At 39.3% G+C, this 17952-nt stretch overlaps 1 protein-coding gene across 8 annotated transcripts in view; it reads right to left on the bottom strand.

Moving 5' to 3' along the window:
- Positions 1–17952, bottom strand: part of BICD1 (BICD cargo adaptor 1) — a 209332-nt gene that overhangs the window by 68413 nt on the left and 122967 nt on the right. For all 8 annotated transcript variants that reach the window (XM_075210315.1, XM_075210316.1, XM_075210318.1 and 5 more), the window contains exon 3: positions 7997–8149. In XM_075210315.1, coding sequence (XP_075066416.1) covers positions 7997–8149 — 153 coding nt within the window. The remainder of the gene's footprint in view (positions 1–7996; positions 8150–17952) is intronic.

Genomic DNA, 17952 nt, shown 5'->3' with positions numbered 1-17952 from the left:
GCAGCATGTCAGTAAAACGTGTGTGTGTGTGACGGGCAGCATGTCAGTAAAATGTGTGTGTGTGACGGGCAGCATGTCAGTAAAATGTGTGTGTGTGACAGGCAGCATGTTAGTAAAACGTGTGTGTGTGTGACGGGCAGCATGTCAGTAAAATGTGTGTGTGTGACGGGCAGCATGTCAGTAAAACGTGTGTGTGTGTGACGGGCAGCATGTCAGTAAAATGTGTGTGTGATGGGCAGCATGTCAGTAAAATGTGTGTGAAGGGCAGCATGTCAGTAAATTGGGTGTGTGATGGGCAGCATGTCAGTAAAATGTGTGTGTGTGATGGGCAGCATGTCAGTAAAATGTGTGTGATGGGCAGCATGTCAGTAAAATTTGTGTGTGATGGGCAGCATGTCAGTAAAATGTGTGTGATGGGCAGTATGTCAGTAAAATGTGTGTGTGATAGGCAGCATGTCAGTAAAACGTGTGTGTGTGTGACGGGCAGCATGTCAGTAAAATGTGTGTGTGTGACGGGCAGCATGTCAGTAAAATGTGTGTGTGTGACAGGCAGCATGTCAGTAAAATGTGTGTGTGTGTGACGGGCAGCATGTCAGTAAAATGTGTGTGTGTGACAGGCAGCATGTTAGTAAAATGTGTGTGTGTGTGTGTGATGGGCAGCATGTCAGTAAAATGTGTGTGTGTGATGGGCAGCATGTCAGTAAAATGTGTGTGATAGGCAGCATGTCAGTAAAATGTGTGTGTGTGATGGGCAGCATGTCAGTAAAATGTGTGTGATGGGCAGCATGTCAGTAAAATTTGTGTGTGATGGGCAGCATGTCAGTAAAATGTGTGTGATGGGCAGTATGTCAGTAAAATGTGTGTGCGATAGGCAGCATGTCAGTAAAACGTGTGTGTGTGTGACGGGCAGCATGTCAGTAAAATGTGTGTGTGTGACGGGCAGCATGTCAGTAAAATGTGTGTGTGTGACAGGCAGCATGTTAGTAAAACGTGTGTGTGTGTGACGGGCAGCATGTCAGTAAAATGTGTGTGTGTGACGGGCAGCATGTCAGTAAAATGTGTGTGTGTGACAGGCAGCATGTTAGTAAAATGTGTGTGTGTGTGTGATGGGCAGCATGTCAGTAAAATGTGTGTGATGGGCAGCATGTCAGTAAAATGTGTGTGTGTGACAGGCAGCATGTCAGTAAAATGTGTGTGTGTGACGGGCAGCATGTCAGTAAAATGTGTGTGTGTGACAGGCAGCATGTTAGTAAAATGTGTGTGTGTGTGTGATGGGCAGCATGTCAGTAAAATGTGTGTGATGGGCAGCATGTCAGTAAAATGTGTGTGTGATGGGCAGCATGTCAGTAAAATGTGTGTGTGATGGGCAGCATGTCAGTAAAATGTGTGTGATGGGCAGCATGTCAGTAAAATGTGTGTGTGATGGGCAGCATGTCAGTAAAATGTGTGTGATGGGCAGCATGTCAGTAAAATGAGTGTGTGATGGGCAACGTGTCAGTAAAATGTGTGAGGGAAGGGGGGGTCTTAATTTAGTGTGGGAGGTAGGCTATTTAATGGGAGTGCAGGAGGGGGCTAGTTATTTAATGGGTGCTATTTTATTTTTGGGGTGGGGGGGCAATTTAATTTATTGGTGGGGCTGTTTGGATGGGGGGAAATTGGTTTATATATTAAATGTGTTTGCTATCTAATGGCAGTGTTGGTTGGAGGGAAATAGATCTATTTAGCAAATGTGAATATTATTATTTTAATGTTGAGGCTGGAGGGGGGCCTAATTATAAAATGTGGCTGCTAATAATTTAACACCAGGGGCTAGATTTACTAAGCTGCGGGTTTGAAAAAGTGGGGATGTTGCCTATAGCAACCAATCAGATTCTAGCTTTCATTTATTTGGTACATTCTACAAAATGACAGCTAGAATTTGATTGGTTGCTATAGGCAACATCCCCACTTTTTCAAACCGCAGCTTAGTAAATCTAGCCCCAGGACTGTTTGGAGTTTTCAAAATTTTATGTACCCATTTTTTTTTTCTAAATAGGGCCTCCAACATTCCAGGATCCAGACAAGCAGCAACCGACTAAAGACATCAGCAGCCACAAGTAGTGAAGTGACAAGGACAGGTAGGAGAGAGCAGGACAGTCTGCCAACTGTCCTGCATCTGGTGGGGCAGTCCCGAATTTGGGTGACTGTCTCGCTTAGGACGGTTGGGAGGTATGTCCCACTTCACAGTGTTCTGCTTGTGAAGGCAGAACTGTGTGCACCTAACAGTAGTACACACAGTATTGCCTGTGTATTTGTCTAAAATGATAAACATTTTACATCATAGTGGCCCCCTGTCTAAAGTGCACAGGCCCCCCAGCTCTGGGCCAGGGTGTCAGATTGACACCTAGTGCTCTACTCCTCCTTCCAGTATGACCCCTCATATTATTTGGTTTAGGTTAACCCTAAAACAAATAACCCTCTTAGTATATAGGGTGAAACAAAAACATCAGGGGCCTGAATCATTAAGGAACTTAAATTAAGAAGTTTCTTATTTAAGTCTCCTGGACAAAACCATGTTACAATGCAAGGGGTTAAATTTAAAGTTAATATTTGTGTGCTAGATGAAAAAACAGTCAGTATTTAACTTATGTGCAAAACAGAAAACTAATTTTCACCCCTTGCATTGTAACATGGTTTTTGTCCAGGAGACTTAAATAAGAAACTTCTTAATTTAAGTTCCTTAATGAATCAGGCCCCAGGTTTTTAAAGCAAACAGTCTCTTTGCATTTTGATAAATCCCATTATAATCAACCAGGTATAATAAAAAAAAAATACAAAAAAATGGTGTAGGGAGAAGGAACATATAAAATAGAATATAAAGTGAGGTGTGTTTTTTTTGTTGCATTACTTATTTTTATTTTTTAAGATTTATTATTTATAATGATAAAGTATCGCTGGATTAAGCAACACTAAAATAGGCTATTTTTATATTGATAAATATATATTGTACCAAAAACCACCCTTTAAGGATTGGCCGCTAGTTATGGGCCAGTGCTATGTGCGTGCCCCCCGGGCTAAAGTCTGCCAGACCTCCCCTGGAGTGGAAATGGCCACATAGTCATCATATATCAATACAAGCATAACATTTTCTATAACTTTTACAGCACTGACTCTAGGATATTTCTCTATATCTAAATGCACAGAACTTGCCACTCTGGTTGTGGCAAAACTGTAATGTGAAATGTGAACAAACAGTAAGCTGTTAATATTGTTATGTGTTAATATATTTAATGGGGACATAGCCATAGGGAATAACTGAATATACTTTTGTGAACACCTGCCAGGCCAACCCAGCATTGTTAAGAGCGTCTACAGTGTGTATTGTGTGTCTAGAAGGAGTGGTGCATCAGGAATTCTTGTGCCCAGTAGAAGTGACTAGCGACCAAGCACGTATAATAAACTTTGTGAAAGTATATATGTGGCAGCAGTTGGCTATTCTCCCGTTAGACATTTCTCTATATCATGAACTAATACAAAAAATTCAACATACATATGTACATATAGGGCCTGAGTCAATAAGGAGAGTAAAGCATAAAAAAGGAGTAACTTTGCACCTGGGCAAAACCATGTTGCATGGGAGGGGGAGGTAAATGTAAAATGTGGGGACAGATTTATAGTTGGTGTAGGGCATGTCCTAGATCAGGGGTCAGGGAACTTTTTTACCTTTTACCCCCAAATATATTTAGATACGCCGACGTTACCCCCTTGATTTGAAAGTAAGCAAATAATATATTATTAATTATTGGAATTCAAAATTTCTTTGAAAGCTTCAACTTCAAAACTTCAGGTTTTGGAGAAATGATGTTGCTTCATTTTTGATACGAGAGGATCATATTGGGGCATTTTGATGTCAGAGCAATTTGGATACAGTCTTCAGCGTCCAATCGATTTCTCTGCTTTGTTTTTATGTTCGTTAGAGTGGAAAATCCTTGTACGCAAAGGCAGGTTGTTGCATAATGCAGCAACTTTTTGACTGCCTCCTCATGTGCAGTTTTGATGCCTTTACAGCTGTTGACATCCAAAAATATGACAGATCTGCTTTGTTTTCAAATGCAATACGTGCTTCATTATTGCATCGAAGCTCAAGAAGTGCCTCTGCCAACCCTTGAGGCTCTTCTGGTACAACAGCAATTTCACATTTAAAGGGGTCTACAATCCAACTGACAGCATGGGAATCGGCAGCATTACCCCCAGGAATTTCATTTTTACCCCATTTGGGGTAATTTGCCCCTGTTCCCTGACCACTGATCTAGATCAACTTTAAATTTCATTGTACAAAGAAAGCTATCAAGTATTTGTGTGCTAGATGAAAAAACAGCCAGTATTTAACTGATGTGCAAAACAATAAACTAATTTGCACCCCTTGCATTGATTAACATGGTTTGTCCCAGAGAACATTTACTCCTTTTTTTGCCTTACCTTCCTTAATGACTCAGGCCCATAAGCCTTAATGTAGTGGATAAATGGACACATGGGCAGGGCCGTCTTAACAGCATTATAGGCCCCCGGGCAAAGCAGTGCACTGGGGCCCTACGTAGACGACCTCTCACCCACTTATGTACAATTAGTACGTGCACGCTGTTATAGTCAAGGTCAAGATATGTATTCGCAACAGCGAGATCGCAGGTACAGATAACAGCTGACACTAAGGTGACTAGTCCATCTAAACATTTTAATAAAGAGGGTTTGCAGGTTCCTGAATAAATCTCCCGGAATAATAAACTGAAAAGTTAGCAAGCCTATGGGGCCCCTATGCTCCTAGGGCCCCCGGGCAACTGCCCAGAGTGCCCGTACGTTAAGACGGCTCTGCACAAAGGTGCTTAGACAAGGACTGTTAAAAAGCCGGTGGGAAAAGGACATAATTGCTACTGATTGAAAATAGTTTTGAGAGCTACTTCTCTGATAAGCAGCTGTATCTATGCTTGTCACGTTACTTTTGTATATTATTTAGCTTAGGAGTGCTTGCTCTTTATACTTTATATTTTGGCAAAGAAGTATGGCAGCTATGACAATGGCAGTCATAAATATGTACAAATAATATTAACCCCTCCCATTGAACTATAAATAGAGCTGACCATGGCATTATAAATAATTGACATACACCAAATCCCTAGTTTAAGTTCCTAAGCGAGGCCCTTGGAGTTTACAAAGAAACAACTGCTAGGTCAAAGGCCCAAGCCATTACCCGATAATTATCCATTTAACCTGGTTATTCTCTTGACGAAAACACTTGCTAATAATTACTTATCTCACCAAGAAACTGGTGTTAAATGCCCAACCCTTATTTTGCCAACCAGACAGAGCTATTATTCTTGTAAGTTTATATTCAGTTTTTAAATGTATTATTTATTAGCTACTGACTGTAAAATAAAAAAAGAGATGAAAAGTTGGTTCAGCGCATAACTGTACAGAAAAATAAATAAATAAATAAGGTGCAAATGATCTACAAGAAGGACGATTAGTTAAACACGAGAAGTAATTGGAGCGTTGGCTAAATCTCCAGAGAAATGGAAATTCCCATTGGTAAAAATACTATTTTTTGAGTGAAATTTGATATATCTCTTAATTAAACTCTTGTGTGCTTATAAGAGTATTCAGCTGCCAAGATGTGTGCACATGAGTCATGCTCCCAATGTCTCTAAAGAATGTTGATATTGAGGACTTGTTGGTTCTCAGATTAACTGTTGATGGAAAATTGTGATTAAAAAAAGCAATTGTATGTTTTTAGTACAATAGTGGTGTAATGATTGCACATCTGTATACATTACAGAACAATGCATTGTTTTGATTATACTTATTGTTTCATTAAACATTTTGTTTATAGCATTCTGGATAGCACCTTCTTATGCAACACAAGTGATAATAATGAATGTTTATATATATGCAAACTAAACTAATCCTATAAACAGTAAGTTCTGATGTTATCACTTAATCGATGACTTCTGAATTCATCACTTATAATTGGTGAGTTCTGAAGTCATCACTTATAATCGGTGAGTTCTAATGCCATCACTTATAATAGGTGAGTTCTGAAGTCATCACTTATAATCGGTGAGTTCTGAAGTCATCACTTATAATCGGTAAGTTCTGAAGTCATCACTTATAATAGGTGAGTTCTGAAGTCATCACTTATAATCAGTGAGTTCTGAAGTCATCACTTATAATCAGTGAGTTCTGAAGTCATCACTTATAATCAGTGAGTTCTGAAGTCATCACTTATAATAGGTGAGTTCTGAAGTCATCACTTATAATCGGTAAGTTCTGAAGTCATCGCTTATAATCTGTGAGTTCTGAAGTCATCACTTATAATCAGTGAGTTCTGAAGTCATCACTTATAATCAGTGAGTTCTGAAGTCATCACTTATAATCAGTGAGTTCTGAAGTCATCACTTATAATCAGTGAGTTCTGAAGTCATCACTTATAATCGGTGAGTTCTGAAGTCATCACTTATAATCGGTGAGTTCTGAAGTCATCACTTATAATCTGTGAGTTCTGAAGTCATCACTTATAATCTGTGAGTTCTGAAGTCATCACTTATAATCTGTGAGTTCTGAAGTCATCACTTATAATCAGTGAGTTCTGAAGTCATCACTTATAATCAGTGAGTTCTGAAGTCATCACTTATAATCAGTGAGTTCTAAAGTCATCAATTATAATCGGTGAGTTCTGAAGTCATCACTTATAATAGGTGAGTTCTGAAGTCATCACTTATAATCGGTGAGTTCTGAAGTCATCTCTTATCATCTGTGAGTTCTGAAGTCATCACTTATAATCGGTGAGTTCTGAAGTCATCACTTATAATTGGTGAATTCTGAAGTCATCACTTATAATCGGTGAGTTGGGCAGCACGGTGGCTCAGTGGTTAGCACTTCTGCCTCACAGCGCTGGGGTTATGAGTTTAATTCCTGACCATGGTCTTATCTGTGTGGAGTATGTATGTTCTTCCCATGTTTGCGTGGGTTTCCTCCGGTTTCCTCCCACACTCTAAAAAACATACTAGTAGGTTAATTGGCTGCTATCAAAACTGCCCTTAGTCTCTCTGTGTGTGTATGTGTGTGTTAGGGAATTTAGACTGTAAGCTCCAACGGGGGAGGGACTGATGTGAATGAGTTCTCTGTACAGCGCTGCGGGATCAGTGGCGCTATATAAATAAATGGTGATGATGATGATGATGAGTTCTGAAGTCATCACTTATAATCGGTGAGTTCTGAAGTCATCACTTATAATCTGTAAATTCTGAAATCATCAATTATAATCTGTGAGTTCTGATGTCATCTCTTATAAATGTGAGTTCTGATGTCATCACATTAGTGTTCATTAGAAAAACTTGTGCATTATAAGCAATAACACATCTCTTACTCTAAACTATTACTGATATTTGACGTCCCCTCAGATTTATGTGACCTGTGTGTTATATAGCCATGAAACTCCTCAGTGATTTTTAATATATTTTTAATTTTAGAAAAGGGGCACATTGTTCCAACGGTCAAAGTGGGGGTGTATATGGCGGTACGCCATCCCGTCACTTCTCCCACCGCCTTCATTGTAAAACTATCAAATTCCATTTACTTAAATTCCCATTACACTTTTCATACTGCATCGTCTTATATATTGTATAACCTGTGGTGTAACGTACTGTAATATCTCTCCAAAAGCAATTCAATACATACATTAAGGGCTGCAGGCTGGAATACTTTAATGGATAATATTAATAGCAACCTATTTCTTATTATTCCTATTGCTATTAGTAACGGCATCCCTATAATTATCATTATTATTAACAGTTTTATTATCCTTAACAAATTTAGGGAACTCTTAATAAAGATTTTATGATATATGGTATGATACATCAGACATAGATACTATACAGGATGGTGATAGACTTATAATAACAACAAAATACTACCATTTATTAACAATAACTGGTCATCTCTCCACGGCCTGACACCGCCATACCTGATTTTGTTTTAATGTAGACACTAATTTCTGTAATGTAATGTTTTCCTCTTCCAGCTCAGTGTAATCCTGAAGAAGCCTGGCCTCTCGGAACTTGTACTCCCGGATCTCGTCTTTCATCCGCATTCTCTGCAGCTCCAGAATTTCATTTGTCTACAGAAACAAATAAAAAAGAATCAATGAGGTATCAGATAAACAATCATAACATATTGATCTCCAAAAGACTATTGTAGTTTTTTTTTTTCAATTTCATTAAACTTTATTGGCAATAAAAAGACAACATTAGGATGAACAAAGGTTATTTGCTTTTTATTGCTATAACCACAAAGAACTGATTTAAGGATAAACCTTAGGAATAACGTCATTGTGGTGGAGGGGATCCGGCTGTCTGATAAAGTTATATTTCTCACAGCCAACACCACTTGCACAGCCAAAACTTCCCATTGAGCTGGTCATCCCTACTGCTTATGCAGTTACTGAAGATGTATTTGTAGACAGGCAAACGGTCTGAAGAATTGACTTTAGGGGCTAGATTTACTAAACTGCGGTGTCAGGATAAAGCATAGATCTGATATGCTGAAATAGAATATTGGATGTCAGGACCCAAATAAATCTTTGCATGAATACCTAAATTAACCTGATGGTCAATTCAGATAAAGGTGTGACCAAATGAGGCCAAGAACATGTAATTGAGTTAGGTAAACCCTTTGTGCAGAGACCAGCTTTAGATATGCAGATCACAGACATCCATTGTATTTGATCATGTATTTCCCTAGCTAGTACTTCCCTTCAATAGGTAGTATAAACACAAACTAACCCCTAGCTGTAAATTAGAGAGCTTGCATTTATTTACAAGGGATAATTCATAACTGCAGGGTAAATAGGTTGTATCAAATGAATCCATTGATAAGCTAGTGTAACAGTAAAAGACGCAGCATCTGATGTAATGGTGTTTGGAGGTTTTTACATCCCAGTGTGAGGAGATAAACCCGCCACTGTTAGCAGCTTCCAGGACATAGCACTGTTTGCTTGTGACACTTGAATAGACTTGTAGGTACCGCTCAGCATGTGGCCTGGCTCAATGAGGCCAGGGAATAACATAGCCTATATGTAATACTGTATAGACAGAAAGAATTCAGTTTTAAAATATGCCACTTAAAATCAATAAAAGCAGAGATCAACCACCTATTCCTTAATAGCATGATGCAGGGCAGCTCATATGGTAAATTAAGAGTTCTGACCCACAGAGAAATGAAGAAAAGGAGTGGAAGCTCTGCGAATGCCCTGTACTTAGGCATGTTTGATATGAAAATATGAACAAAGTCATAGGGGATTTGTTAATGATAAGATTGGATTGATGTAACGCTGTCCAGGACAAATATATCACATTGTAGAATTGGTTAATAAATCAGGCAACAGGTAAATTTGGTTTGAAAAGGTGTCCCAGGACACAACCCCGATTAGCATTAACCCTGCCCCTGTGAATGCCGCACCCATTTGAGGTTGCTTAAAAATCTGTGTTCTGAGGGAACAAATTGTCAGACTTTTGGGGATCAATCTAATTGAAGGACTGTCCATTATTTCTGCCTGCCCCAGGCATACAGATTATTATATGTAAGTAATGCTCTGTAGGTTATCTCTTTTATTTTAAACTGTTTTGCTTCTTATGTCAAATTTATTATTTGTTTATTCCTTATTTTTCTTTTTATCTGAATGCCCTGTACCTTTTGTATATTAAATCTAAAATTTAATAAGTTGCGTCCTTGATACTCTAAATAATCCATAGCCTTTGTAGAGGAGATTGCTCGTCCAGGTAAACCCTTGGAATGCCAGTGTGTGATTTGTTGATACATTTGATTAACAAGCTGTGTGTGCTTGTATGTACATTTGTGTAACAGTCTGGAGGTATGAAGAGTTAACCCTGTGTGTGCTGGTGGGAGTCTTGCTAGTTTGTGGAACTAGAAGCCTGTGTGCCAGTGTGGGATAGTATATTGGGGTCCTATTGCCCGTACCCAATAGGTGGTGGCTGTACCTGAAGTGTCTGGGGGTGTGAGAGCGCTGTGTTTGGGGGCGATTCCGTAGGTCTAAGAACCTGTGTGATAGGTGAGAGAGACTGCGGGCTGAAATCGTGTGTGACCTCATACAGCAAACACCCCAACGTCACGGCAGCTGGGAGCGCGTTCGTGACATGCGGGTTTGGAAAAGTGGAGATATTGCCTATAGCAGCCAATCAGATTCTAGCTTTCATTTATTTAGTGCATTCTACAAAATGACTGCTAGAATCTAACTGGTTGCTATAGGCAACATCTCCACTTTATCAAACCCGCAGTTTAGTAACTATACCCCTAGGGCTCTGGCGTTTTGTTTCAGGGTAAGGGGGGGGGGGAGACTTTTTGAGAGGTTTACAAATTCCTTTATACATGGCCACAAACCATAATTTGTGTGTTCCCTGAATAACTCTAGCTATATAAGCTTAAAATGTGGCTGTGTGAATATATGAACAGCAGGGGCGGGCTGGGCAAGGGGGCATCGGACCCCCGGGCCGCTCTGTCTGACAGCTATTTGGGCCGCCCCTACCCCCGTTGAATACAATATTTAATGAATATTACAAGCGACCGCATCACAAGACATGCGATGCGGTCGCGTCAGACCACAGGCGGCCGCATCACATGGCATGCGATGCGGGCGCGTCATCAATGACGCGGCCACATCGCGCGTCATGTGATGCGGACGCCTGTGCGCCCCCCCAGGCTGAATTTTGCCAACCCTGATGAACAGACTGTATTTTCTACTGCAATAGTCTGAGCTGAAAACGATACCTGGTCTGACTATACTGAAGATTGCTCTAACAGTCCACGCAGACAAGAAACAGGGTGTTGTAGGCACAAACAGAAAATTCGTTGGAGAATAAAGAATAATATAAATTCTTGATCACGAAGGGGGTGGCCATCTTGTGAGCTCATCCAATATTCAAAATATCAGATCACTATAAACTGGTGAGTCATGAGGCACAAAGTGCCTCACGTGTCAGTGATCTCACTAGTTCGTTGTTGATAGGCTGCATTCTTGTGACTATTGGACTGATGAAGCACTCAGAGAGCAGTAAGTGTGGAAATGGCAAAGTTCTTTTATTCTTCCGTAATGCAATGCATGAGTCTTAGTTCTAGGACAGAGCAAGACTGCCTCTTTATTCAATCTACACAGATTATATATATAAAAATCTACCCCTCCTAACAGACGTCACTAATCATATCACATACTTTGCAATAATACACTACAGTTTGTAAAGAAATCAATTATAAATGCTTTTGACAGATATTTCATCAAACATTAAACCTATATGCTTAGGTCAAGGGACCTTTTACATTCCTAAGGCTTATGCCTACCTAAAACATCTGGTATCTATTCGAACATCCTGTATACAATGAGACCCGCTATTCATTCTAAGACACATACAAACAATTTAACCCTTGAGCAGAATACATAGAGATACAGACAGTTCAACTATTCTATCTAAACACATATAATACATTAATAATATTTTTATTCAACTTATATATTTATACCATGATATATTCTATTACAGGACCAGCCCACAAAATGGCTGCCTCCACTGTAAGTGATGGATTTCCTTTAAGAGGAGTGGCAAGTTAAATTTTAGGAATGAGAAAAGCAGCATTTTTGTACATTTGCTCCCGTAGTCATTAGGCCTAGATATGTGAAAGGTCATCTCTGCCTATTTATATATTCAGTGGAGCATTAGCAGCTGTTGGCCCAGGGAGGGGGGGTTGGGATCAGATGTAAGGGGCTATGGTTCTGTGGCACCAGCTACATCATTTACAATAATAGACTTTTACCAAGGGCTGGCTGGCAAATTTAACCTGGGGGTAAGTCTCGGCTCAGCAGCCATTAGGAACATTTTAAAAGGGAAAAAATGGAGAGGAGGAAGTGAAACACAAATAAGTTGTTGCAGTTTCAGAATCAGTTCTGAGGGTCTTCTCAGACTGCTCCTTTATTTATACCTAAGCTTGAGTATTAACTGGCTCAAAAAAAGTACATATAAGGACGAATGTTTCTTTGCAACAGTAAGTACATATAAGGAAATATCCTTTGTCCAGTACTACGTAGTGACTTCCAGGCCGTTTGCTTTCAGTCTGGCATCCTGTTATTGTCTGTTCCATGGAAAACACTTGTTTTTCTTCAAGGGGATAGTACTCATATCTGTAGTTATAGTTTTTTGAGGTATTTCACACATATATTTGTACCTTTAATAACTATTCATTGTCTTATACTCTCATATACTCTAAAATAACTCATCCAAAATGATTAAATAATTCCCAGATTGAACTTCCAAACATTTTCCCCTGACATAAAACTCATCACTTGTAGAACAGAATCATTATTTTCTCCATATTTTGGCTTTCAAAGTTCAAAACTGCAGTTTATAATTGGTATCAGGAGTGTTCATTAATTAAGAACCAAGCAGAGAAGAGAATGATCAGGATGATACAAGGGGTCTGTGAATTAAACTGCAATAACTATCAGTGCTCAATAGAGGGAGCTGAAGCTATGCTAGGCTTTTCAATTCCTGGAAAGACACTTTCCAAAGCTTATTGAGTATGGTAGATTAAATTTATCTAGTCCAGGTCTATACCACAATCCCAACTTCTTCTAGTAATAAAAGCTGATGGTTTTTCTCTTAATTTTTATTTTACATATATATTAATATTATTTTATTTTTAATTGTTACTGGTGGTCATCAGAGCATGTAATCGTAATGGAACAAGAGAGTACATGAGGACACACTTGGGGCTCATTCCCATATCTCAATGCTCCTACACAGATTTCTTTATAACAAATGGATTGAAGAATGTGCGCAGCACAGTGGCTTAGTGGTTAGCACTTTTACCTCACAGTACTGGGATCATTAGTTCGATTTCTAAACATGGCCTTATCTGTGTGGAGATTGTATGTTCTCCCCGTGTTTGCGTGGGTTTCCTCTGGGTGCTCAGGTTTACTCCCACACTCTATAAACATGTTAGTAGATAAATTGGATGCTATCAAATTGACCCTAGTCACTGTGTGTGTGTCTGTGTGTGTATATTAGGGAAATTAGACTGTGAGCTCCAATAGGGCAGGGACTGATGTGAGTGAGTTCTCTGTACAGCGCTGCGGAGTTAGTGGAGATTAATAAATAGCTGATGCTGATGAATGTTTGCAAGCATGTTCTAAGAACCCTTAAGGTGATTTGCAGGAAACTCCATTACCCATTAGTTTCCTATTTATGTGGCATATTTTTGAATGGGCGATAACTCAGAGTAAGGGCTTTTCCCAATCTATCAAAGGATCTCCCGGCAAAACTTCCAGATGCAAAGCATGGAGAAGCCTATTTAAAAAGGATTGTGGCGGTACATGTGTATAATCATATCTCAGGATGGCGATAGCTCAGAATAATCAAAGAAAAAATCCTTTTTGCATTTAAATAAAGTCTGTTACTAATAAGATTTGTAAGTTTCTTCTTTTTTTTATTTTTAACATATTTTTAAACATTTTTTTATTGCAGAAAGTGGAAATGAAAGCCCAAGTCTGGCTTAGCTGTAGATTATTATCATTATAAGCAAGATTCAATCTACAGGAATTGGCAGAAGTTCCTGACACATCAAATCAAATAATTGGATGAAGTAAACCAAATTAATTACTATTGTTTTACCATGTGATTGCGATTAATACACCACGTGTTATGACGCAATCAATCGGATTTATAACACACACATTTACATTCGCACTTACACTTGTACATAATGCACACTTATTAAGGTTCCAATCCACATTTATTTATTAGTAAAATGTATTAGATTGTTTATACATAAATGATAATATATTAATTGATATCTAAGGTTCAGGATATAGGAAACGTATCATGTTTAGTGTCATTTTAATCCACTTTTCACCATCAGACATCCGCTACTATCGGCTAAGCGATAGCACCTTGCGTTCGCAAGTTATGGATGATAAAGGATAAATGGTCAAATTGATACTGTGGTTGTAATGCTAACAGACCAGTTTGAACCAGCTTTGGAGAGCTGACCCCACCCTTGGAGGGCATTGTTTGAACCAACCTATGACCTGCATTATACTGGTCTGTCCTGAATCCTGAATTAATGGAAACATGCCATGACATCATCAGTAGTTTTTTTCTATACTGAAACTGGATACTATCAAGCTGTTTTACCAGCTAGCTCTCTCTCTTTGCCTGACTACACAGTAGACATGATTACCTTATCCTGGGCCTGGATGAAGCGTTAGAGGAGATGTAATGTATTTAATGTTTTAATACTTTTCTGCTTTATTGTAATAGCTTCTATGCGTAATAATGGCTTGCAGTAAATCCTGCTATATTTTGCAATTAAATATCTTTGTGCTTTGGAACCACAATAATCGCATTGGACAGTGTTTTATTGGTAAGCGATAAAATTACTTTAGTACACACATCTGATTGTTCAGAGCCAATCATGAGCCTGCAGACTACCTACAGTGACTACCTACAGTGTGACGATGGCACAGGATGTTCCTCAGGAGCACAGTGAATATACTGCTGCCAGTTGAGTACTAGTAACAATAAATATTTATATCTGACTAGAAGAGCTGTATTATTAAATAAGTCATTTATTAGTTTCCCTTTATTAAGACTAACCATGGTTGTGCAGGGTAGTTCAATTGCCAAATGTCTTGATGTATGTCTAATTTTGCTACGCAGGTAATGAGCAAATTGCATCATAGCCAAGTACCACACTCAAAGTGTAACACTTCCATGGAGGAGAAGCATCTTTACAAAATTACATTCAAGAAGAATAAATGCAATAGTACTAAAAAATGAAGCACCATGTAATATGCAATAGGTAAGGAACAAATATAAAACAAAGTATAGATTCTTTTAAGTCAGACACAGATGCTAAATGATTTGCTTTCATCTGATCTGCACAAAGAGAACTTGATTGCTATATCAGTTGGTGTTTCTGCCCGGTTTGGACAATCTGAGATCTGAGGATATGACCACTACTGAAAGTACCTTTACAGAAACTGAATGCAGGCCCGCAAAGGTAAGAGATTTAATTTACCTTTTCATTTTCTGTATAGTGGATTAGTACTGTAGTCATTCCTGGTCAGAGTCAGTTCCAAGCACAGACTCCTTTTGAGGGGTAAGGATCAGATGATGAAAAACTATATTTATGATTATTGACTAGGAAATTTTACATCAATTTATTAATAGTGACTATTGAAAGCTTTCTTGTTATTTAATCCTGTGAATTCTTATGAGTGTCTGATAATGTACCCTGTAATATTCTTATGAGTATCTCAGTAATGGAAGAACTGAATGCAATGGACATTGTATGTGATATGAAAGGGGTGTGATAGTGGAGACACAGATATGACGTCCCACCCATTAGAGGTACCGCTAAATCAGTGGTTGACTCAGAATATATTCTTTTTATTCTTTTTGGTTCAGTTGCCGGCCCAGAGAATAGAATAGGAAAAGTCAAATTTTCCCTAAATGACAAATTACGTCCACAGCATAAAATAATGTGCAAAGTGTGTTTATATCTATAAGACACTCTAACCAGTTTAGGTTGTAAGAGCGCACTTAAGTCTGTTGTAAGTTGGCTCTATATCCTGATTGTGGTCGGAACAAGCCGCACAAATTGGCTATTGTGGAGGACCAGGGCATTGCACGGTGGCTTGTTGGTTAGCACTTCTGCCTCACAGCACTGGGGTCATGAGTTCAATTCCCAACCATGGCCTTATCTGTGTGGAGTTTGTATGTTCTCCCCGTGTTTGCGTGGGTTTCCTCCGGGTGCTCCGGTTTCCTCCCACACTCCAAAAACATACTAGTAGGTTAATTGGCTGCTATCAAAATTGACCCTAGTCTCTCCCTCTCTCTCTGTCTGTCTCTGTCTGTGTGTGTATGCTAAGGAATTTAGACTGTAAGCCCCAATGGGGCAGGGACTGATGTGAGTGAATTATCTGTACAGCGCTGCGGAATCAGTGGCGCTATATAAATAAATGGTGATGATCATTATGATGATTCAATGGTGTAATATTCCAGCGATACTATCATCCAGTTCCGTATTTGCTTTGCCACTTACAATTTGCATTTAGCTGTCTATAAGGTGAGTAAACAATAACCAATTCATTATGTTCTGTGATGGAGTCTGAATTCTGAACAAGATGATAGGAGTTCTACGAAGAACACTTAAGTCCAAACTCTGCCGGATAAATTTGGAAATTTTGTGCCTTAACATGGAATAAGGTGAATATAAGATTGTGTTCAGGCTCCTCTTACCTCTGTTAATACCCAGTTTTGTTTTATTACTGTGCTTGCTCCAAATTGTAAGGAGCAGTAAAATATCTCTATATGAATGTTATTATTAATATTGGCTCATTTAGGGGCCTATTTGCCATTCCCCGGTATTAACCAAGATTCTATCTCCTGATGGAAAATCTAGTTTCATCCCAATTTCACCCCAAGTTAAGAAGAAAATTCTGCCAGGGCAGCTGAGTATTACTCAGGTCCCCGGCAATACTGGCTGGCAACGGTTTTGATGCCCTAAATCGGACGAAACCTGTAATTTTTTTCCCATGAGTAAGAACTTTTTTCCCTATCATATATAGGCCCCTAAGAGTTAGGTTGGGTACTTGTTCTTACACCACAAGCCAAGGTTTACCAGCCCTTATGTCTGGATCACCCCTTATCTTGTCACTGCTCTGCTAGGAGAAAATAGTCTCGCTCTATTGTGTTTCCTCTTAGTTTAAATCCCTATGGACTACTTCAGGAACAAAGAAAGAAGATTCTCTATGGACTAAGGATTAGAGATGTTTACTGACCCCTGTGTTTTGGTTTTGGATCTGGATTAACTTCGTATTTTGGTTTTGGCAAAACCGCCCTTGCGTGTCTTTGTTTTGGATCCCAATTTTTTTTAATTTGGCTCTATTTTATCCCTACATTATTATTAACCTCAATAACATGAATTAATTTCCAATAATTTCCAGTCAATTTTTGTCAAGTGACAAGAACACTGCTACCCCTGTTTCTGTGTGAGCAATGGCACTGAGCAATGTCACTGGAGACTGGAGAGTGACAAGAACACTGCTACCCCTGTTTCTGTGTGAGCAATGGCACTGAGCAATGTCACTGGAGACTGGAGAGTGACAAGAACACTGCTACCCCTGTTTCTGTGTGAGAAATGGCACTGAGCAATGTCACTGGAGATTGGAGAGTGACAAGAACACCGCTAACCCTGTTTCTGTGTGAGCAATGGCGCTGGATCTCCTGGAGAGGGAGGTACTTATGGAACCCAAAACCCGCGAGATCCAACAATGCAACAATGATGTTTTGCCTTGATTCAGATCCGAGGACGCGCAAGAGTAACAAGCCGGCCCGCGAGCCTACTCGGATCCCGTAAGTTCGTAAGGGCTCGGTTTTCAGAAAACTGAGCTTGAGCATCTCTACTAAGGCTGGGTGCACACTACAGTGTTTTCAGCCAATTATCGGGCCAATAAAATGATAAACGACCGTTTGGTCCGATGTCTAATTAGTATGTATACTGCAACAATGAACAATTATTGTTCCAAAGCTCATCGTATCATTTCATTTGATTTTTAAACCGCATTAAAAATGTTGTAAAACAATGGAACAATATTGTTCCAATCCTGCAGTGTGTACGCACTCAGGACCGGCAGTGTCCATAGATCTCTATGGAGTGTGCAGAGTCACCATCTTTGCAGCCGTTGGTTATGACAGATGAGGAGCACAGATATGACGGTAAATCTTGTAAAACGTGTACAGTGTATACACATGAATAACATGCTGGTCGGGACTTTTTTTTTCTTTTCTGTCGTTGGTAAAATCGTTAAAACTGTTGCATCGGAAGAAATGTTCTGTAGTGTATACCCAGCCT

Source organism: Mixophyes fleayi, chromosome 4 (genome assembly GCF_038048845.1).
Source record: "Mixophyes fleayi isolate aMixFle1 chromosome 4, aMixFle1.hap1, whole genome shotgun sequence".
NCBI lineage: Eukaryota > Metazoa > Chordata > Amphibia > Anura > Limnodynastidae > Mixophyes > Mixophyes fleayi.
The sequence above is the reverse complement of the archived record's forward strand: the minus strand, read 5'-3'. Positions and strand labels throughout refer to the sequence as shown.